The 24,688-nt window shown below is 34.6% G+C and overlaps 1 protein-coding gene across 11 annotated transcripts in view; it reads left to right on the forward strand.

The window, feature by feature from the left end:
• Positions 1–24,688, forward strand: part of PPFIA2 (PTPRF interacting protein alpha 2) — a 465,246-nt gene that overhangs the window by 338,856 nt on the left and 101,702 nt on the right. For all 11 annotated transcript variants that reach the window (XM_041738828.1, XM_041738826.1, XM_041738829.1 and 8 more), the window contains 3 exons: positions 9,192–9,413; positions 19,730–19,876; positions 20,865–20,999. In XM_041738828.1, coding sequence (XP_041594762.1) covers positions 9,192–9,413; positions 19,730–19,876; positions 20,865–20,999 — 504 coding nt within the window. The remainder of the gene's footprint in view (positions 1–9,191; positions 9,414–19,729; positions 19,877–20,864; positions 21,000–24,688) is intronic.

Below are 24,688 nucleotides of genomic sequence, written 5' to 3' on the forward strand. Positions count from 1 at the left end.
ACTCAGGTCCCTGTGCACACTCCCACTTCCCACATGTAGGTTCTTCTCACGAACTCTTGGAAATCTTTCGGATCCAGTCAATTGTCTTAGTTTGTAGGATAACTCAGAATAACACTGAACTTTAAAATTGAAAGGAAAGCAGTTTTGTTTTTCCTTTCTGCCCTGAGGTTTCCTGGTAATTACACATATTACCCTCCTGCTATCCTCTTTTATATCAAGAGTCACTGGAAGAGACAGTTTGTCAAGGTTTCATTAAATATTCTTCTTTGAAGGCAGAGGGGTACCTACTTGCCTTACATTTACATATCTAAAAGGAGTGCTGAGTGATTCCTGTGGAAGAAAAAAGATCCTCTCTAATGTTACTTCCAAATTCTATAGCTAAACAAAGAAGGAATTCAAAATTTTCAGTTATAAACAAAAATGAAAAACAAAAAACAAAAATCCCCACTGTATACATATCTCTTTATATCTTTTAACTAGATTATTTAAGAATTTTATAGATGAATCATATCATAATATGGGTAATAGCTACTTCTTACATTTCTGAGTGTTATTAATATCAGTCATGGGAATATTGAATAGAAATTCCTCATGTTTCATCTAGATTCAAGACACTACAAAATGAAATGTATTTCTATCAAGCCTCATATACCAGACATAGCAAATGAATATTCTAGTTTAAAAATTATGAGAATATTAGAACTTCAGAGTAACAGTTATTCCTCAGGTTAAAATATTCTTGCTTTTGAATTTGATGGAAGTTAAAAATGGCTTAGAATGTACAGGAATGTATATTTTATAATTATTAATGAAACATAATTGATCACATTATACTAAAGAACTGACAAGTGAAGGCTCATCAGCCAGATATTTTAATTAAATAAAATTTCTAGGTATTTCTGTGTCATAATGACTTTGGAAATCTCAATGTTGAATAATAAAATGATTAATGAGGAAGTAACTATAAGAGGTCATTTGGTCTATAAATTTTCTAAGTAGGGCAATATTCAGTCAACTCTGTTATAGAGACTTCTTTCTTTCCATCTTTCAAAAATAAGAGATAGTTGTCTTTCCATCTGAAACACTAATATATTTTAAAATAATTAGCTGACGCTAGAATAAAGAATACTAATTTTTGAGATATATTATCATATCTTTTATTACATTCATTTCACCAATCATTTTATTACTTTATTATTTTAAATTCTCTCCCTCTGGGCAGCCCGGGTGGCTTGGCAATTTAGGGCCGCTTTCAGCCCAGGGCCTGATCCTGGAGACCAGGGATGGGGTCCCATGTCGGGCTCCCTGCATGGAGCCTGCACCTCCCTCCGCCTGTGTCTCTGCCTCTCTGTCTCTCTCTCTCTCTCTCTCTCTGTGTCTCTCATGAATAAATAAATAAAATCTTTAAATAAATAAATAAACAAACAAACAAATAAACAAATAAATAAATAAATAATTCTTTCCCTCTTTTAGCCAGACAGTTTTTTAGGTTTGCTGACTAAATTGGATACAGTAACTAGTAAAATACCTGGCTAACACTTATCTGTAGTTCTTAACCTCAACTAAATATACAATTACTCAGGGAGACTTAAAAACAATTCACATCTGGACCGCACCATTGGATATGGTTTGGAGTAGGATCCATTTTTTTTTATTAAAGTATAATGAAATACATAGTGTTATATTAGTTTCAGGTGTATAATATAATGACTCAACAATTTTATACATAACTCAGTGCTTATCAAGATAGAGGCACTTGGGTGGCTCAGTCAGTTAAGTGTCTGCCTTTGGCTCAGGTCATGATCCCAGGATCCCTAGATGGAGCCCCATGTTGGGTTCCCTGCTCAGGGGGAGTCTGCTTCCCCCCCTCTCTGCACCCCTCCCCCCATTCGGGCTCTTTCTCTCTCATAAATAAAATAAAATCTTAAAAAAAAAGATAAGTGTACCTTTGTACTTTTGATCTCCTTTATCTATTTCACCCTTCCCCCCACCCACCTCTGGCAAACACCAGTATGTTTTCTGTATTTAAAACTCTGAGGGTTTTTTTTTTTTTGTCTTTTTTTTTCTTCCTTTGTTCATTTGTTTCTTAAATTCCACATATGAATGAAGTCATGTGGTATTTGTCTTTCTCGTCCTGACTTATTTCACTTAGCATTCTACTGGCTTGGTTTCACTTAGGTACAGCCATGTTGTTGCAAATGGCAAGATATCATTTTTTTTTTATGCTTGAGTAATGGCCCAGTATGTGTGTGTCTGTGTGGTATATATATATATTTTTTTCTTTATTCATCCTATTGTGGTTATGTGTATGCACAATGGGATATATATATATATATATATATTTTTTTTTTTTTTTTTTTGAGAGAGAGAGAGAGAGAGAGGTGGGGACAGTCAGGGCCCAGCGAGGGTCAGAGGGAGAGAAAGAATCCTAAGCTGGGTCCATGCCCAGTGTGAAGCCTGATGTGGGGCTTGATCTTAAAACCCTCAGATCATCACCTGAGCAGAAATCAAGGCAGATTCCTTAACCGACTGAGCCATCCAAGCACCCCTATACCACATCTTCTTTATTCATTCATCTATGGATGGACACTTGCGTTTTTTTCCATATGTTGGCTATTGTAAATAACACTCCAATAAATAAAGGGATACATATATCTTTTTGGATTAGTGTTTTTATTTTCTTTGAATAAATATCCAGTAGTAGAATTAGTGAATTATATGGTAATCTATTTTTAATTTTTTTGAGAAACTTCCCTACTGTTTTCCACAGTGGCTGCACCAGTTCATGTTTTCACCAATAGTGCATGAGGGTTCCTTCTTTTCCACATTCTCACCAACACTTGTTATTTTTCTTTTTTTTTTTTTTAATTTTAGCTATTTTGACAGTGTAAAGTGATTTCTCATTGGAGTTTTGAGTTGCATTTCTCTGATTATTAGTGATGCTGGGCATCTTTCCATGTGTCTGGAAACCATCTGTATATCTTCTTTGGAAAAAACCTATTCAAGTACTCTGCCCATTTAATAATTGGATTATGTGTTTTTAGTGTTAAGTTGTATAAGTTTTAGGTGTATCTGTGCCTTTAACTTCTGGATGTAATTAATGTTAAGATAAATTCTTACTTTCTACTTTTTGGCCTCACGTTTTCTTATTTTTTCTGGAGAGATTAATAAACCATGTGAAGTAAAATGCATCAGAGAAAAAGAGATCTACTTGAAATTCTTTCGGAGAGAATCAAGCCCTTGTGGTTTAGACATGAAAAACATGGGAAAGGAGGTGTCAAATGGATGAATCAAGTATGGAACTAGGTTCATAATAAAGATTAAATTATCCGCTTCAGTGGTGGCTATAGTTAGAAAGACTTTGTTGTATATTTGAAAGTTGTTAAGAGAGCAGATCTTAAATATTGTCACTATAAAAAAAGAAATGGTAATTATGTGAGGTAATGGATGTATGTTAACAAATCTTATTATGGTGATCATCTCACAATATATACATGAATCAAATTATCATGTTGTACATCTTAAGCTTAAACAATATCACATATCAAGTATATCTCAATAAAACTGGAAAAATATCATCTGCCAAATATAAAAGCTTCTTGGGGTACGGGGAGGTCAACCACTTATTCATTCTGCAAAAAGTAGATGTCCAAGGGGAACTTAATTATTAAGGCATTACTAAAATAGTACTTTAAATGCACTCTGTTCTGTACATTCAACAGGCATTATTTTACCACTTAAAATAAATGTGAAGATTATTCTTTATGTTTCATAAACTGCTCTTCTTTGGTGGAGTAGAAGAGCAATGTATGACCACTAAAATATGCTCAAAATCAGCAATAACCATTAAGACATCATAAAATGCACAATGAAAATGAGTACATTAGTGATTTAACTAACTAGACTGCTACTTTTTTAAAAAAGATGTTACAGTATTTTTAAAATAAATACTGAAGCTAGAAGTAGGATGGAAAAAATATTAATGGTAAGGTTATTTTGTAGATGATTATCATATACAAAGAGAGCCATATTTCCAGTATTTCCTTGATAGAAAATGGAAGAACATGTCTAAATTCTTGGCTTTATTTCAAGATTATCTTTAAAAGCACTATGACTATGACATGGTAGGATTCTGGGACTTCATTCACTTCATTTGTTTTGTTTTGTAAACTGTATATTTCTGTCATTTATCTTAATATGCACTTATAACAATGGTTTCCTTAATTTATATCAGCTTTGTCTACCATAAAGATAATTCATCTCTTTATGCTTTCAAACAGGGCAAAAAAGGCTAAGTTTTATTTTATATTTGCTTTTTATGAAAACATTTTTTCATAAACTTTGTGCAATGATGGCTGAAAATATTGTTTCCTTATTTTCTTTCTTTTTGAATCCTTACTGTTTTTCCTAAAACTCATCTTACTCATTAATGGAAACATTCATTCATTCATTCATTCATTCATTTAACAAATATGTTTTTGTGGAAGATGGTGTTCTAAGTCACTAGAGTCACAAATTATCAATATTTATTCAGTCAACAAAAGTCTATCTCATAACCATCATGTGCCAGTCATCATTCTAGGTACTTGGGATACACAAAAAGAAAACACAGAAAGGCACTTTCCTTGCTGAAGCTTATGACCTAGCAAGTTGGAGGAAGTTAGCAGACAATAAACAATAAATATACTTAAGTAAATCATCTAGTATGTTAGAAGGTGATGCTGAAGAAAAGAAAAAGTAGAGAAACACACCCAAAAATTTAGGAGTCTTGGGAGACATGGAGGTAGGGACAATCTGCCCTTTTAAATAAGGTGATCAGGGTCAGCTTGAGTTCAATAATAGTTGAGGTTGTTAGCCATGTGGAGTACTTGTGAAGAACCTTTCAGTCAGTAGGAAAAACTAAAGCCAAGCCTGCAACATGGAAGAGTGATTGACTTATTAGAGGAACAGTGAGGTAGCCAATGTGGCTGAAGCAAGAGAGCAAGTGAGAGAATAGAAGGAGAGAGGTCATCGAGGGCAGGGTTTGGTGGGAAGGGCAAGGGAATAGGAAGTGGAGGGCTATGGTTATTGCTTATTATAATATTTTTGCTCAGTGCTCAATACATATTTTTTGAATGAATGTATATATATGTATGTATATATGTATAAAATTCTAACATTTGAGCTTTTATTGAATTTGAAATTTAATAATTTAATAATTTAAGTATATTATTCTACATTAAACATTTGAATAAAATAAAACATTTGAAATAAAACATTTAAAAGACTTCATAACCCTGTGTTAGGAAATAATTTCTTGAAACAACACCAAGAATACAAGGCATAAAGGGGAAAAATGATAAATTGGACCTTGTTGAAAGTAAAAACACTTGCATTTCAAACAGCACCATCAAGGAAATGAAAATATTTCATTTAGTATGTTTCATATAGTATATCCGCATGATGGAATACTATTCAGCAATAAAAAAAATCTGATAACATGTTACAGCATGAATGAATCTCAAAAATGTTACGCTCAGTGAATAAAGTCTGTCACAAAAGACTATCTGTTCTGATTCAATTTATGTGAAAGGTACCAAAAGGGCAGATTTATAGTGGCAGAAAGTAGGTAAGTGGTACCTATGGCTGGATGTGGGGTCAGCTGCAATTGACTGCTAATGGGTGAAGGGTTTCTATTTGAGGTGATGAAAATGTTCTCCAAGTTAGATTATGCTGATAGTACAACTCTTTCAGTATACCAAACACTATTGACAATTATACTAATATAATATTGACAATATTAAATGATTGAATTTTACGAATACAAATTATATCCAATAAAGCTATTTAAAATAACCACTGAGTTTTCTTTTAATTCAGTAATTTGTCATTTCAGTTAAAATCCACAATTTATTTGAAAGATAAGTCTACATAACAAAGATTTGGAACAAAAGTCATATTATTTTTCTAGGATATAAACCATAGTTTTTATAGGAACATTTACAAAAAATGTAAAATTATGAAAACATATATTAAGCTCATCATAAAATATATTTCAGGAGTTGAATAGATGAAATGCTACATATTTTTAAGCATAAATGACTTATAAACACTTCAGAAAAAAAACTGGGGTTTCAGACATTTTCCCATGGATAGTCCCAAATATCAATGTAGTGTGAAGACATCGCAGTGTACATCTGTTGCTAAAGAAATGAAAAAGGTTAACATTTTAAGTGTTTTATTTTAGCTGCCTGATTACTGTTTATATTTAATTAAATTTTTCTTACCTTGAGCCCATTAAAAATATGCAATTTTTAAACAAGATTTTAATGGACCTCAGGTGCACAGAATTGGAATAATCATTTTTCTAATTAGAAAATTAGCATGATTCAGTTGACTGAACAAGTGTTTGTTGAATGTGTGTGTGTTTATACTGAATATACTGTGTACACACACACACACACACACACACACTACATTCTTGGTACTTGTCTTACTGTATAGCATGTATAATTATATTCTGTTGATTTACGTGTTCTGAGTAAAGGCAATATGGTAAAGGTTAGATGAACTGAACTGGGAATTCAAAGTTCTACATTTTAATTCAAATCAGCTCTGTGTGATTCCCTCAGTCTCAATTCCTCCCAAGTTCTTTAGGGCTCTAGAATCCTAAGTGTATTTTTTTTTTTTTTAGTTATATATGACATTTCTTAAAAGCAAACATTTGTTTTCTAGTGATTTTTTAGTTTCTAAATATTGTCTTTTTTTAAGTTGACTAGAGAAAGTCCTTAATATGAGGAAGGAGAAGTTCTATTAAAGCTTAAGCTTGCCTCATTACTTGCGAGTCGTATACAGAGTCCAAAAATATTTGCTATTATATATATTTTTTAAAAAAACACAAAACCCTGTCAAATCACACCTCCGTTATACCAAATATGGACATAAGTGACTGGCAATTGGCCCTAGCCTTCTTCCCTAAACCAATTCTCAGTCGCTGCCTAATGATCATAAACTGGCTTTTCTCAGTTCCATGTACAGATATTTGTGTCTGTATGATGGTCATTATTAATGTTTTTGCATTGTTTTGCATTTCATGCCCATAAAAGCTGTCTAGAAAGGTGGTTTTTCTTTAGCTTTCTGGTACCTCTACATTGTATGTGACATCGCCTCAGGGATAGACATAACTTTGGAAAGAGTTCTTACTTCTGATCCCTCAGCAAGCAGCCATCGCAGCCCTGGGGGGAATAGAGACACTTGAAGAAGTATCTGGACCTCAGCAACATCTCTGATGTTTTTACATATTTGCAACACCTCCTACCTCTGCTACTAGATGACTAGACGTTCACTGTGTGCAGTGTAAGAGCTCAGCAGTATCTTGAAGGTATTAGGTCTGTAGACCTGGCTTCTTTAGATACCATCTTAAGACTATCTCCATCTCTTCTGCTGTTTTAAGTTAGATTTTCCAGGCTATTTCTCCAGGTGTTGGTTATTGAACATTTTAAACACTTCTTGCCATTTGTCCACATTCCCTTTCTCTCTGTTTTGTCATTCTCACTGCTTTTATGCTGCTTTCTGTTCTCCTTCTTCTTCACCTGAAGTCAATTTTGTTCTAATGTATCATTTGCATTCTGAAAAGTTACGAGCTATGCAAAAATCACGCAATAAAAAACACAGGGCTTGTAGAAGAATAGGGGTTTGGGTCACAACCTTATTAATGGCCTAAAACAAAGAGAAAACTAAGAAAAAAAATGTAGGCCAGTTTTATAGGTTAGTCATGAATTGCGTAAATACTATGACCGGTTACTTGATAAAAAGATCTGAAGTTTGTTGACAGTAGTGGGTGTCAGGTGGGGTTTAGGGTTTGTGCATGATGTGAAGTGGTAGGAGGGGCCTCTGAGAATCAGAAAATTATAACACAGAAGGGGGTGGTTTGTGTCAAAGCATGTGGTAAACTGAGGTGTTGTTAGATATTTGAGGAACATACACATGTCCGTTTTGTCTATTCCTACACACCTCAGTTCAGCTAGGGATTCTCAGGAATGGACAGGGCATAAGAAAAAAAATTTAGAGCACAGCATGACATATCGAGCTGTGGAATCATGATGTCGCATCTCTGAGACTAATGTAACATGGCTTGTCAACTCTCCTTGCATATATTGAAAACAAGAAAACATAAAACTTATAGGATGTTCAAATTGTTTCTTGATGTATCTATTGTATCAAAACAGATTCATGTTTTCAAAAGAAGCACTCTAGCAACTCCACTGTTCTTTCTTTGCTCTCTCTCATCTTCCTATTTCTTTTTTTTCTTGTTTATCTTTTTTTAATTTGGCATTTGTTATTCGCATTTATATTAAAGCAAAGTGCATCATCATTTTCTTATTTCAACTTAAGTTGTGCCATTTTGCTTTTAGGGCTGTTTCTCCCCAGTTGTCTTCACCATAAAACTTCTCCCATGCAGCTAGCAGCTAGCTAGAAGGATGTGCTTCTGAATACATGGGTCACCCTGGTTTCTAGGCAGCAAGGGGACAAACCAGTCTCAAAGTATGTAGTCCTTTTAAGCCTCCTTCCTGTGGGTTGTGTGCACTCATGACTTTTATGTTCTTAGCATTATAGAAATCAAGGCTTTTTTACGTTATACCTTTGTTCCAGCTAGGTCAGATTCACACCGGGAATAACCTTCTTTGAAAGAAAAATGTGTGTAAGTTCTTTTTCTGAGTGTCATTGAAAATAAAACCTGCAAATGCACACAGGATCTTGAATAAAAATAGAAAATCTTACAGGTTCTGTGTTCTTTCTTATTACTTAGTACTAATATGCTGTTTATATAAATATATTGTTCACAATAAATTTTGAATATAATTGAGAAAATAATAGCTGCCACTTACTAAATGTTGAGGATACACTAGTGTTTTGTTCTAAATTAATGTGTGTGCATATATATGTATATATTTATATTTATATATATAATACTTCTGGTTCAAATGCATCTGGTAACCTATTTGAGAATTACTGATCTACCTTTATATTTTAAGATCAATTAAGAGTTTTCCTAAAAAAAAGAGTTTTCCTAAAAAGTTAGCTTTTCTTCAAAACTAGTTAAGAGTTCTTCTTTCTCAGTGTGAAAGGTATATCAGTTTCATTTAAGTACATGGATTTTAAATTAAAGATGAAAAAAAATCCTGAGTGCCATTTCTTTTTGTTTCCTGCAGCGTTTGTCCAATGGCTCTATAGACTCAACTGATGAAACGAGTCAAATAGTCGAACTACAAGAATTGCTTGAAAAACAAAACTATGAAATGGCTCAAATGAAAGAACGTTTAGCGGCCCTTTCTTCCCGAGTGGGCGAGGTGGAGCAGGAAGCAGAGACAGCAAGAAAGGATCTCATTAAAACAGAAGAAATGAACACTAAATATCAAAGGGACATTAGGGAGGTAAGTGATTCATAGCGCTTTCAGTTTTTGCTTTCTGGATGCTGCTTCTGAGAGGCTTTCTCCAAATCTCCTCTAATGGCATCTAATCTTTACATCTTCTCAGAAGACCACAATTTGGGATGCATTACATTAGTTATGAAACATGTCCACTAAGGCAAAAATAGTTTACTTCATCAACCCTTTAAATATGTATGAAAAGAAAATTTGGTATCAAGTCACAGATAGAGTAAAAACTTTCTATAGTTTTTAATGAATTTTTAAAACTTTTAGGCTGCTAACTTTAAATAGCTTTAGACGTGGGTATGAATAATGAATTGCTACACTCTTAGCATATGGGAATACTCAAAATCATTACTTTAAATTTTCCCCATCTTATTTTGGTGTGGTGTCTGTGAGTGTAAATGTATCTATGTGAATGTGGGAATCTTTATTTCTCTGTATGTTCAGTTCTTCCTAGACGTGACATCACTTCATCTATTTAGTAGAGGGCTTAAAAGTTACTGCAAAAGATACAAGGAGATGTTTTATTTGTAACATTGCCTAATCATCTTACCAGCTAAGGTGATATATTTAGAATCTTTCACTTTCTCACTCTATTGCAATAAAAGTGAAATTATCCAGAGCACCTGGGTGGCTCAGTGGTTGAGCGTCTGCCTTCAACTTGGGTTATGATCCCAGGGTCCTGGGATCGAGTCCCACACTGGCTCCCCACAGGAAGCCTGTTTCTCCCTCTGCCTGTGTCTCTGCCTCTCTCTGTGTCTCTCATGAATAAATAAATAAAATATTAAAAAAATAAAATAAAATTATCTGTATTGGCGACCTTTTCATTTTTACCTATTTTAAATTATGCATTTTTATCTTTTTAAATATTTTTATATATAATTAACTAGTTGTTATTGGAGTTCACTCTACTCCATGTATTCAGTTCTTTTCTTCCCATTCCCTCTTGGGCCATTTTACATACTTTATCTGTAACATCCCATCAAACCTGTTCTTACCGAAGTCATTGCCGACTTCCATGTTGTTGAACCCAGCACTGGATACAATTATCATTCTCTGGAGTAATTCTTCACTTGGCTAAAAGCACCCTTTACTCTTCTGATTTTCATTCATTTCTACTTTCTACCCTCATCTCAAGCTCCTTCATTGGCTCTACTTCTCCCCAGACTTGTAGTGCCTTCCCTTCTCAATCTGCCTTCACTCCCCCTGCTAGGTTCATGCAGTCTCATGGCTCCAAAAACCACCCACTGCCTTATGACTCCCAATTTATATATCCAGCATATCCTATGTCCTGATTGCCAGATGCCTGGAAAATTAGCATATTTTCAAAATTAACATGATCAAGACTGTTTTCCTGTTATCCTCCCACCCCCAAGAAACCAGACTTTCTTGTAGTCTTACACATCCCAGCTCTCCCCAAGGCCATTATTGTTATTCATATCAAAAGCCTTGGAGCTGTCCTTGGTACCTCCGTTTCACTCACACGGCATTTGATTCAGCCATAAACCTATGATTTCCAACTTCAAAATACATCAATAATGTGACCTCCTCTCACAATCTTCATGGCTCTTCCTTATTCACACAACCATCATCTCTCACTGGACTGTTACAATAGTCTTGTGACTGGTCCTTCTCCTGCCTTCAATCCACTTCAGTCTATACTCAACATGGCAGCCTGAGTGACCTGTTACAATGTAAGTCAGCTCAAGTTAATATTCTACTTCAATGGCTATGCACCCTACTTACAGTAAAATCAAAGTCTCAGTGGCCTACAAGCCATGTGCAATCTCCACTACCACCTTCCTGACCTCTTGGAAATCATCTCCTACTCTTTCATTTCAGCCCATTCTGTTCAGGTAAAATGGCCTCTTAAACCAGCCAGACCTAATCTATTGCATTTTCTTTTCCCTCTTCCTTTTGCTCAAATGTTTTCTTCTCATGGACGTATTCCCTAACCTTGTTATTTGCACATATACACTCTCCCTCTTCTTTCATTTTCTTTGTTTTATCTCACACCACTTACCGCCATCTGACACAGTTAGTCCTTTATTTACTTGTTTGTCACATACCTCCCTCTCCATTGTATGGAAAGATTCACGTGGGCTGGGATTTTTTATTTTGTCTTGTTTTGTTCACTGCTCTATTCTAATCTGTACAATCATTGAACATATAATAGGCATTCAAAAAAATCTGTGTTGAAAGAATGGATATTTATAAGTGTTTGATGTAAATATCAAAAGACATGGATGAGATTAGAATGTATATAAAACCAATATCTACAGTCCCAGAAAAAGATAGATGAACCATGAAGTGACAGACTGGGCGACTACCACACAAATGATGGTACTGTGCTCTCCACACCTTTATATGAATTGATCGTTCAAAGATATGTCTCTCATTTTTACACTTTGCCACAACCCAAAGTCAGAGAATTTAGAAAACACCTGAAGGTTTGCTATTCTTCAAATCCATTTAGAAACATTAAGATTTCTGGCTAGTGAAATAGCAAGGCTATTTCTTGAGCTCCTTTCTTTCATTTATCACTCCTTTCCTACTTCCTCTCCTCATGTTTATCTAAACCAGTGTTACAGATCGAGACCAGTACCTTCAGCTCCCTATTTTTTATTGCCTACGTAAAAATAACCCCTTAATTCTAATAGTTTTTGGATGTAGCTGACAAAAAGCTCAGTCAGATGGAAAATAATCAATTATCTGATGCCAGGTGTTCTTCTATTAGGAACCTTTTCTAGTTGGTGAGGTGTTCTGCTTTCACATGGGATTCTTTTAAAATATAAATAATCTTATGAGCTCTCAAATTTTTATGTAGTTATATTTTAGAAGAAATTCACAAGAAAAGAATATCTCTCATCATTCACTTGGTTGTAAGCACAAATGTTTTAAGAGCCAAGCTGGTGATATAAACATGTGCACATTAAACAGGAAGCAACATAGGAAGTGATAGAGTTAATGACACCTGGACAAGGAAGCTATACTCTGCCTGCCTTTCTAGATACATCATGTGTGGGATGTGTGTGTGTGTGTGTGTGTGTGTGTGTGTTAAGGGCATTGTGAAGTCCAAATAAAATATTCCCAAAAAGGTTTGGGTCACAGACCATGGGCCCTGGTTTACTGCAAGGAATTTCTTGAGGATCAACTATGAAAACTATTATGGGTGCATTACATTTATTTTCTCTAATTTCTTACATCGGTCCTGCCCAGAAGGTACTTGTCATTATCTCCGTTTCTCTCAGGTGGGGTAAAGGGACTTGTCAAAAGCATTCGCACTGCCTTCCCCAGCACCCTACTACTTCCTACCCCTCGGCACCAAGAAGACACAGGACCAGCCTAGCTTCAAAACTTGTGCTTCCTCCACTATGAGCAGCTTCCAAAATCAACAAAACAGAATCATTTATCAGTGATAACACTAGCATAAAAAATGCAGCTGCACTATAACTGCCCCCTAACTAATCTTTTTTTTTTTTTTGCTCTTTCTTTCCAATAAGATGTGAAAATCATGTGCTTTAAAAAGGTATCACTTACACTCAAAACTCCAACCATTGCTTTTATTTTCCTGACTGATAATGTGCTTGTGGGCTATGGACACACAAAGTCTTTTAGATCGCAAGCTTTTTAGTAGGAAAAAAAAAGTGATTCTTCTTGCTACCCACATAGCATTGCTAACACAGTATGTATATATTGTATAAGCAATGAATATTGATTGAATTAATTAAGGAACAAATAGGGAATAGGAAAAACTGACAATAGAATTAAAAACTGAATTCATTTTGCTTTACATGTGAGGACTGACCAATATATCTAACATGAATTGTGGAAGTAGATTTCATTAATGGCTTTAGAATATATTTTCATCATTATTCTTTGTCAAGAAATAAATCTATTTAAAATTTGTTTGATGTTTTGTTTTATGACAAGAAGAGTAGAGGGCTGGATTAAAGCTAAACATAGTCCATATATTAGAAGACATAGACAATCTTATAGCAGGCTTGGCTTTCTACTTTTTGATCAAGATGGCTACTAGTTGGTTATTGGATAATAGTATTTTATTAAATATATAGATATGCAAAGAATTAGAATTTTCGATGATAATACTATTTTGTGAGTAAAACCATCTTATCTTTCCAACTGCCTATTAAGAGTTCTTCAAAAATTCCTAAGTGATTAAATGAATACATATATTTTATCTTTTCTATTCTCTGAAACATGGAGTTATATTTTTTATTTACTAGATCTAAGATACTATAGAGTTATATTTATTTTATACAATAAAATCCATTTTGCACAAACTTCAGGTCAAGGGATAATTGAATCTTTACACTGTTTTTCTCCTTTTTTAGGCAGCAGTTTTTAGAGACTAGAAAAATCTTCCTTTTTTAGAATTTCCAAGTGACACATAGGGAAAAGATATTTCTCCGACTTGTAAATTCAAAATTTATTTTTGGCAACACAGCTTGCAGTTAAAAATTGAATCTCCCACATGAATCACTGAATCAAAAATGCAGTAGCAAAGTCTATACAATGACTTTTGCATGCAGTGTTGCCTAGAGTCAGATCAGCTAATTGGAAGCACAATAATAATTAATAATCAAAAAAGAAGCTATTTCTTATGGAGTGTATTATGCATAAGACCACACGAGGCACCTAAAATATTATATCACAGCAATGTTATAAGGTAGGGATTAACATCTCAACCAAAAACAGGAAACAAAACAAACAAGAAAATAAACCAAAAAAATTGAAAATAAAAAAACTGAGTTATAGAAAAGTTAACCTGTGATAACTGCATTAATAAATAGCAATAACTGGGATTTGGAGTGAGTCTGTGCTACTCCACTGCTCATGTTTTCAAGAAGCCTGTTTATGTCTTTAACTGTATTTATTGCTATTATAATGTAGTTAGAAGTTTATATATGTAGGCTAGATTCAGAATTTTCCTTTTGGGCTACAAAATCGATATAATATTCCCAGAGTTCTTTATGAGAATGAAATTAACAGGATACAGTACTCCAAAAGAATCCTCTAAGATGATAAACTCTACCTTCTGTTGACCAAAAAATAATATTATAAGCTTGAAAGAGTCAAAATTTAAAATAAAATATTTTCAAGTAATAGCTTTTGTTCATATCGGCTAATATAGAGATGTGTAGATAATGTTGAAAAAAATTGGTCTGGGTAATTTTTGCCAAACTTAGACATCTGAACTTTAATATTAATATAATAGCAAAGTAGTCTTTATTGGATCTTGAAGGTCAGTAGGATTGAGGTAGACAAATAGGTAAGAAAAGTGCATTCCAGGCAGAAATGAAGTCACAGAGTGCATTAGTTTCTTGGGGTTCCTGTAACAAATTACCAAAAACTGGGTGACTTAAAACAACAGTAATTTATTCTTTCACAGTTCTGGAAGCTCCAAGTGTGAAGTCAAGGTGTCAGCAGGGACATACATCCTCTAAAGACTCTAGTGAAGAATGCTTCTTCACTAGAAGTGGCAACTTCTAGCCTCTGGTGGTTGCTGGCAATCCTTGTGCTCTTGGCTGACGGCAGTGTAACTACAGTCTCTGCTTCTCTCTTCACAGTGCATTTTTCTCTGTTTGTGTCTCCAAATCTGCCTCCCCTTATAAGAACACCAGTCACTGGATTTATGGTCCATCCTAATCTTATATAATGTCATCTTAACTTGATTGCATCTGTAAAACCCTATTTGCAAATATGATCACATTCACAGATCCTAGGTGGACATGAATTTGTGGGTAGGGGGTTGGAGGGGTATGCTATTCATCCCAGTATACAGAGATAGATGTGTCAGGTCATGAATCCACTTATTTACCAGGCGTTGTAGCTCTGATTTTCACTGAAGATGGGGGGACAGGGGGAGGGGTGGATGTATAACAGTATTTAAGCCAAAAAGGAGTATAATCAGACTGGCATTTAGTATTCTTTCTTGGTCAGCAGGTTAGAGAATGAGGAAGCAGGAAAAAGACCAATAGCAAGATACAGGTTAGGCTATTTAGTGGAGAGTTTGGGTGAAGATTACAAAGATGATTCTTTAAAAAAAAAAGATTTATTTATTTTATTCATTCATTCATTCATTCATTCATGAGAGATACAGAGAGAGAATGGCAGCACAAGAGGTACAGAGAGAGAATGGCAGAGACACAGGCAGAGGGAGAAGCAGGCTCCCCACAGGGAGTCTGATGTGGGACTTGACTCCAGGATCCCAGGATCATGCCCTGTTCCAAAGGCAGATGCTCAACCACTGAGCCACCCAGGTGCCCCTCCAAGGATGATTCTAACAAGAAAAGATGTTTTGTGGGGAGGCAGGGAGACTAAGGACCTGATGGGATTTCATGGTAGAAATATTGTTTTGTAATTGCTTTTAATTTTTATATATACACAATTTTTCAAAGTCAAATAATAGTAAGAGGGTATGAATCTCAATACATACACACAAACATACACAATCATGAAGAGTGCCCATCTTGTCTGAGATTCTTAATTGGTGGTTACTTGTGCTATTTTCCATCTTATTTAAACTTATTCTATGCCTTGCTATTATATGAGGATTTTAGCTCTTTTATTCTCTCCCTTCCTTTCTCCTCCAACCATCCTCCTACTGCAATTACCTCAAAATCGCATTTAGTGTCACTGTTACTATGGCTGTGTCAGTCATTCTCATGGCTGATCCAAGTGGTGGTTTCCTCTATGATGGTATTTCCTCTTGTACAGCTTTTTGTTTTTCTAGGATTTGACTAGTTACTTGATACATTAATTTGCTTACTTGTCTTTAAAACCATGGCATATCTTCCCACTAACTAGACCTGATTAGTAAATTCCATAATTTCAATGCAGTTACGATCAACAGTCAAGCAGATAATGTATCATTCTTTTCTGTTTTCTTTGAATCATTCCTTTTCCCCCTGCCTCATTGTTTCAACTGTAGTTGTGGGATTTGCTCCCACTATAACCTTGAAAATCCAGGACAAAAAAGTGATCAGGATCCCGAAAGCAGAAAAGATATAAAATCTAGAGCACAGATACTGATTAAACTTTGAGAAAAAGTAGTACACCTGTTCCTAAGTGCAAGCTGGAAGTTCATGATTTGTACATGTGGTTATTTCCAGTTGGTGGTGAGGGAAGACTAGGACACAGGAGAACTATCTATTTAAGGGCTTCTACTTCTTTGGGGAAAAATGGAAGAAAATTTATTTGCTCTGTGCATGTGGCAGGACTGGCTCTGGGTCCTGAAGGAGAGGAGCCAAAGGACGGATTAGGAAGACTGATCAAAGGAAACCAGCACTATCATCTCAATTTTAGACTCCTTATGCAAGGAAGCTCTCCCACAGTATCAGGAAACCAGATCAGTCTCATGAGGCTTACTTTTTAAAAAAAAATTAAATTCAATTAGTCAACGCATAGAACATTATTAGTTTCAAATGTAGAGTTCAGGAATTCATCGGTTGCATGTAACACCCAGTACTCATCACATCACGTGGCCGCCTTAATGCACATCACCCAGTTACCCCAACCCCTGCCTCCTCTCCAGCAACTCTCAGGTTTTTTTTGATAGTTAAGAGTCTCTCATGGTTTGTCTCCTTCTCTGATTTATTTCCATTCCATTTTTCCCTCCCTTCCCCTATGATCTTGTTTTGTTTCTTAAATTCTACATATGAGTGAAGCCATATGATAATTGTCTTTCTCTGATGGACTTATGTCGATCAGCATTATACCTTCTAGTTCCACCCACGTCAATGTAAATGGTAAGGTTTCAGCCTTTCTGATGGCTGAGTAATATTCCATTGTATACATATACCACATCTTCTTTATCCATTCGTCTTTCAATGGACACCGAGGCTCCTTCCACAGGTTGGCTATTGTGGACATTGCTGCTAGAAACATTGGGGTGCAGGTGCTCCTTCAGATCACTACATTTGTATCTTTAGGGTAAATACTTGGTAGTGCAATTGCTGGGTCATAGGGTGGCTCTATTTTTAGCTTCTTGAGGAACCTCCACACTGTTTTCCAGAGTGGCTATACTGCTTGCATTGCCACCAACAGTGTAAGAGGGCTCCCCTTTCTCTACATCCTTGCCAACATTTGTCATTTCCTGGCTCATTAATTTTAGCCATTCTGACTGGTGTGAGGTTGTATCTCATTGTGGTTTTAATTTGTTTTTCCCTGGTGCTGAATAAAGGTGAGCATTTTTTCATGTGTTGGCCATTGTATGTCTTCTTTGGAGAAATGTCTGTTCATGTCTCTTGCCTATTTCTTTTCTGGATTGTTTGATTTTTGGGTGTTGAGTTTGATAAGTTCTTTATAGATCTTAGATGATAGCCCTTTATCTGGTAGGTCATTTGCAAATATCTTCTCTCATTCCACAGATCGCCTTTTAGTTTTGTTGACTGTTTCCTTTGCTGTGCAAAAGCTTTTCATCTTGATGAAATTCCAAAAGTTCATTTTAGCTTTTGTTTCCCTTGCTTTTGGAGATGTGTCTAGCAAGAAGTTGCATGGCCAAGGTCAAAGAGGTTGCTGCCTATGTTCTCCTCTAGGATTTTGATGGATTCCTGTCTCACATTTAGGTCTTTCATCAATTTTGAGTTTATCTTTATGTATGGTATAAGAAAATGGTCCAGTTTCATTCTTCACATGTGGCTGTCCAATATTCCCAACATCATTTGTTGAAGAGACTGTCTTTTTCCATTGGATATTCTTTCCTACTTTGTCAAAGATTAGTTGATCATGGAGTTGAGGGTTCATTTCTCAGTTCTCTGTTCAATTCCATTGACCTATGTGTCTGTTTTTATGCCAGTATTATACTGTCTTGCTGATTACAGCTTTGGAATAGAGCTTGAAGTCCAGCATTGTAATGCCATCAGCATTGTTTTTTTTTTTTCAACATTCCTCTGGCTATTCGGGTCTTTCCTGGTTCCATATGAATTTTAGGATTATTTGTTTCAGCTCTGCGAAAAATGTTGATGGTATTTTGAGAGGGATTGGATTGAATATGTAGATTTCTCTGGGCAGCATAGACATTTTAACAATATTTATTCTTCCAATCCATGAGCATGGAATGTTTTTTCAGCTTTTTGTGTCTTCTTCAATTTCTTTCCTAAGTGTTCTGTAGTTTTTAGAGCACAGAACCTTTACCTGTTTGGTTAGGTTTATTCCTAGGTATCTCATATGCTTTTTGGTGCAATTGTAAATGGGATCGATTCCTTAATTTCTCTTTCTTCTGTCTCATTGTTAATGTATAGAAATACCACTGGTTTCTATGTCTTGATTTTATATCCTGCCACATTGCTGAATTTCTGTATGAGTTCTAGCAATTTTGGGGTAGAGTCTTTTGGGTTTTCCACATAAAGTATTGTGTCATCTGTGAAGAGTGAGAGCTTCTTCTTTACCAGTTTGAATGCCTTTTATTTCTTTTTATTGTCTGATTGCTGAGGCTAGGTCTTCCAGCACTACGTTGAACAACAGTGGTGAGAGTGGGCATTGCTGTCGTGTTCCTGACTAGGGGAAAAGCTCTCAGTTTTTCCATGAAACTCACATCTGCAGCTGACTTTTCTTAATATCTTTGTTAAAAAGTAGTTTATACACCTACTAGTAAATTTTCATATAAGCTGTTAGGAAGATAAAATTATCTCCATATTATCTATGAATTAGATAGTTTAAAAACTATTGTTTAGAATATCATTGATTCCATGGTTTACTCTATTTACACTCATAGTTGATTTTTCCCTAGAGTTGTGTGTTTATTTTTACTTAGCATATATATAAGAAGGGAAATGGTTAAGTTTCAATTTGTCAATTCATTTGTAAATATGACTCAAATTTACTTTTTTGCCTCCTTTTTTAACTATTGAGTTACTCTTATTTCTATCTGAAGATGAGAATACTGATGATTTAGTTGTTCTTATGGAAGATGGCTTTGCAATTTGGAACAGTAGCCACCATTCTACCAATTTTCTGGTTTACAACTCTACCCAAATTGTACTTATCTCTACTGTAGAATGAGCTAATTTATCTGTCACTTTTCTAAGAATGCCAGGTCTAAAATAGGCAGTTTCATGTACTCCACTGCATTGTCAGAGAGAGAGACTTTTCATTAACCCAACATGTAAGAGTTCTGACAGATAAATTGGGAAAATGCACATGATACCTTGCATACCTTCCTTGAAAAGAAAGGCATGAATATTACTTCAAGAAAACAATAGCTTTTAAATCTTATTAGTTTATTTAATAACAAGACAATACATTAAACTATCTGAAATCTGATTTTAATTACTTTCTTATTTTAATTGTAGGCCATGGCACAGAAGGAAGACATGGAAGAAAGAATCACAACTCTTGAGAAGCGTTACCTCAGTGCTCAGAGAGAATCTACCTCCATACATGACATGAATGATAAACTAGAAAATGAGTTAGCAAATAAAGAGGCCATCCTACGGCAGGTTGAGTATCTCGGTCTTGGTTATGTTCCAGTCTCACAAAACCTGGAGTAAATAAAATACCGTATTTCTTGCAATCAGTCATTCCCTAAAATTTAGAATAGACTAAACAGATGTGGGTTTTCAGTATGTAATTTATAAATTTGTCTCAATGATAATAAAAACAATGACTAATATTTACTTTGGATCTAGACATGAACCAGAAACTGCTAAACAGTTAACGTGTATTATCTCACTTAAATCTAATCATCTCCTGTGAAGTAAGTGTAATTAATTATTATATTGAGGCACTAAGGTTCAGAGACATGAAAACTCTTCCAGGGTCACAGATCTGGTAATTGCCAGAGTTTTTAGCGGAGGCCCAAGTCTATTTGGCTCTAGAGCAAAAGGAGACAAACTGTGGCCCATCTGTCAAAACTCTGGCACTGTTTTTTAAATAAAATTTTGTTGAAACATAGCCATACCCATTTATTTAATCATTGTCTATGACTGTTTTTATGCTACAATAGTAGAATTGAATAGTTGGGACAGAGACTAAATGATAAACAAAGCCTAAAATATTTATTTTCTGGCCTTTCAGAAAAGAAGGTTTTGTCAATACCATCTCTAGAGCCCGGACTCTTAACCATTGTGCTACATTCCATCTCTCACTCCAGTTAATACTATAATTTTCAATATCATGCTATCATGGTACAGCTGAAGCCTTAGTATTGAGTTACAATCTATTTGTCCAGGTTTATACTCACTAGTAACTTTTTTCTTTCTGCTGCCATTGGTAAGATCTTTCTATTTTTTAATGTGCTGAATTTTTTTAAGGAATGAGAATAAGATATGAAAGTATGAACATAGTCATCTCTTTGCATACTAGATGTGATAGAAGTAGCTGATTTTTAAGTCTAGAATAATGGCTGAAACTCAGAACCCCTAGTGACTGGCGATTGTTATCTTCACAGTGACTCCTTAAGTGTCTCTTTTTCCATCCCTATTTCAGATGGAAGAGAAGAACAGACAGTTACAAGAGCGTCTTGAGCTGGCTGAGCAAAAGCTGCAGCAGACTATGAGAAAAGCTGAGACCTTACCTGAAGTAGAGGCTGAACTGGCTCAGAGAATTGCAGCCCTGACAAAGGTATTGCAATAAGACAATTAGTCAACCTAGATATACTGACAGAAATGATTAATAATCCAAATAAAATCTATAGATTTTTCTTTAGGTTTTATGAAATCTAAATTTATTTAATCTTTACTATATTAGTTTCTTGGTAAGATGAATTTTTCATGTTATATATCTTATTTACACTGCCATGAATGATTTGCATATGAATGTGATGATACCTCTGCCTCTTTAAACACTAGGAAATACAAAATTTCACATCCTTATGGTTAATCTTCCATGATAATATTTGCACATTAGAATAATCACCAACTATGGACAAATAATGATGATATTTAATACGTGCATAGATAAGTCATAATAATTTAATAAACTTAACATAAATTGGTATTAAAAATGTAGGAAATACCATAAACAGTTGATTGTTTTCTGACTGTACTATGAAAAATTTGTTTGAAATTAGAAGTTAGATTTGTAGAAGTCTAAATTATTTATTTTTTCAGGATTTATTTATTTATTATAGAGAGAGGGAGAGAGCATGGGTGACAAGGGAAGAGTAGAGGGAAAGAAGAGTGACAGGGAGGAGTAGAGGGAAAGAAGGCCCCAGTTGAGCAGGGAACCCAATGCAGGGTTTGATCCCGGGATCCTGGGATCATGACCTGAGCCAAAGGCAGATGTTTAACCAAATGAGCCACCCAGGGCCCTGTGGAAGTCTAGATTCTAAAACCATTAAAAGTCAGAAAGTGATTTTAATAGTTACAATTTCTTCTGAACCAATTAAATTCAATAGTGATCTGAGGGATGTTCAAAACTATCTGCCATGCTATGGCTATTAGATTCTGCAACTGTCTGCATATTTTAGAATTTTGCAACCCTTATAATGTTAAAATGACTATTCTAACCTTTAACAGTCAAATGGAAATGATATTGCTTCAAAGTGTTTATCTATGTCACTACAATAAAAGTTTAGATTTGCTCAGTAAAACCATGTGTTACTTTTAATATCAGTTAAATGTACATTTTAAAAAATTTTATTTATCTCTTTATTTATTTATTTTGAGAGAGAGAGAGAGAGAGTGAGAGAGAGAATGGGAGCAGGGATGAGGGTTAGGGAGAGACTCCTCACCAGGAGTCTCTGTGTTTAGCACAGAGCCTGACGTGGGCCTCAATCTCAGAACCATAAAGTCATGACCTGAGCTAAAGCCATGAGTTAGATGCTCAACTGACTGAGCCACCCAGGCATCTCAAAAATGTGCACAAATTTTAGATATTCATGCAATTTTTGCTCTGTGCTAAGTTTTCAGTGCCACTATAATAAATGGGTAAGATAGATACGTGAACTGCAAGTTACACAAATTCTGACAGTAGGGGCTATCCAAAACAATTGATGCGGCAATATAAAAGCAGGCACACACATTTACTTTCCTAAAAAAGCAAATGATTGAAGAGGAACAGTAGACTGATGCCTGCTGGTAAAATAGGGTAATTAATCAGGTAGTGAAAAGCCAAACATTTGCAAAGTACAGCAAGGTTTAGAATAATAATCCAAATAAAATATTTGGAATATTGGAATAGTTGGTTGTCTACAGGGTATTGGAATAACTACCTGAATAAAACATTAGTGTGATTAGGGTAATGTTACAATCTGGATCCTTCTATAGTCATAGACATACCATAAACCCTTCTGGCAATTCAGAAATGTGTGATTTCTAAGATAAAGATAAATTTATCATTTCATTTGAGAAATTTTCTCCAAATTTTATAAAAATGTGCAAACATAGTAGTACTATTCTATTTTTTCTTGAAAGTACATTTTAAATTACTCAAGTATGGAGATACATATATACACACACACACTTAGGCTTTTCATTTGAGGAACATGAACTTAATAATATAAAGTTATTCAACTATTTTAGGGGGCTTGAGGTGAGTGGCTAATAATAAAAATAACTTTTGTAAAATAATCACCAATATTATTCTGAGTAAAATAGCAAGAAAATCTGGAATCTCTCAAAGTAACACAATTCACCAAATAATAGCTCCAAACTAGCCTCTGATAGAATATGGATGAAACAGACTTTAAAGCATAATACTTGACTTACAAGGCTTCAGATTATATATTCCTAAGAATCCTAAACTTAAAATATTAAAAAGAAACTTGAAATAGGTGCCTTACCATTTTTATACTTCATTTTTCTCTGGGGATCTTACGTATTTATTTATTTTGTTACATGTATTCGTTCATGTACCCACAATTATTTCCCTGGTTTACTTCTACTTAATAGTATGTTGCTAAAATTTTACTTCACCTGAATCCTTTTGATTTATCTTTTCAGTAGTTTTATCCTTCTTAGGAAGTATTAAAAATACTGGAATTTACTGTGCTTCTCTTTTTTAACCACTTTTTTTCAGGCTGACTTAATATCAACACCATTATTTCAAGTACAGAGTTTCTAGATTATTGCTATATTTAATACACATTTGATTTGTCAGTGATGAGGTTTTATCCTCAACTCTCCCTGCTGATAACATTTTTATAACATTTGAAGGTACTTTTTCATTTGTTTTTCCAAGTTTCATGGCTATAATGATCTTGTACTTTTTCTTTTCAGTTCACAGAAGTGTAGGAACTATCTCTAGAACCTGCTTTATTTATTTTTTCATTGTCATTTTCATTTTCAGTATATCACTATTATTGATCATCATAATTTTTTTCTACTTAATATTTTTGACACTAAAGTAAAAAGATGTCTGCTTAGCTTAAACCTAGGCTTCCCTCTCCTATATTATGAATGGCATTCTAAATAATGTTTCAGACATTTAATTTGGCCTTTTTTTTTTTTCTGCTTTTGTTATCAGCTACCTATACTTTTTTTCTCCTTGATCCTCTTCTCTTTAACTTTTATTTCTTCTCCATTTCCAAATATATTCATGCTTTTCTCAAAGCCATTTCAATGTATAATTTCCTCTAAAACTGTAGCTCATTTGAAATTTTCCTGTGTCACATCAGAGTGAAACCAAGATAAGCCCTATATCCCATCAAGAGATACATGAATTGCTTAAACTGCAGTCTGCACAAAGCTAAGATGAATATAAATCAATAGTAGTTGAAAATTGATCCCAGTTTTTTGTATAGAAATGATGCCTGGATGTATTCTTTGGTTGGTAAGCTGTGTGTGTGTGTGTGTGTGTGTGTGTGTGTGTGTGTGTGTACGTGTAGATAGGTAAGTAAAGCTCATTTAAGGCTTTAGAAAGTCAGAAGGATTGATTATGGATAAAAGTTATTATTTGACTTTGGCAAGTACATATAAAATTAAACAATAAAGACTTTGGGCTCCCAGTTTTATTATTTATAATGTTTACTTCTTTAATTAAAATGCATATTCCTCAGCAAGGATATAATTCATCTTGAATTCCATAAGGTATTTCATTCATTTTTAGTACCAATAAAAGCTATCAATAATAACAAAGTAATTTAAATTTGACAGAATTCTTGTTCAAGATCTGAAGTGAGTTTTCACAATGTGTGATGTTTTCAATACTTAAGATGGAAAGAGGTAGAAGTCTTAAGGACCTTTAGAAGGTCCACTGGGTTTGTGTTTTTGAAGAGAAAGTTTTGGAAATTGAAGTGTTCATGCCTTGACTACCTTAATCACTGATTAAAATTAATCAGTCACCTGGTTAATTTTTATAACACCAACTAC

The sequence above is a fragment of the Vulpes lagopus genome, chromosome 23 (assembly GCF_018345385.1).
Source record: "Vulpes lagopus strain Blue_001 chromosome 23, ASM1834538v1, whole genome shotgun sequence".
NCBI lineage: Eukaryota > Metazoa > Chordata > Mammalia > Carnivora > Canidae > Vulpes > Vulpes lagopus.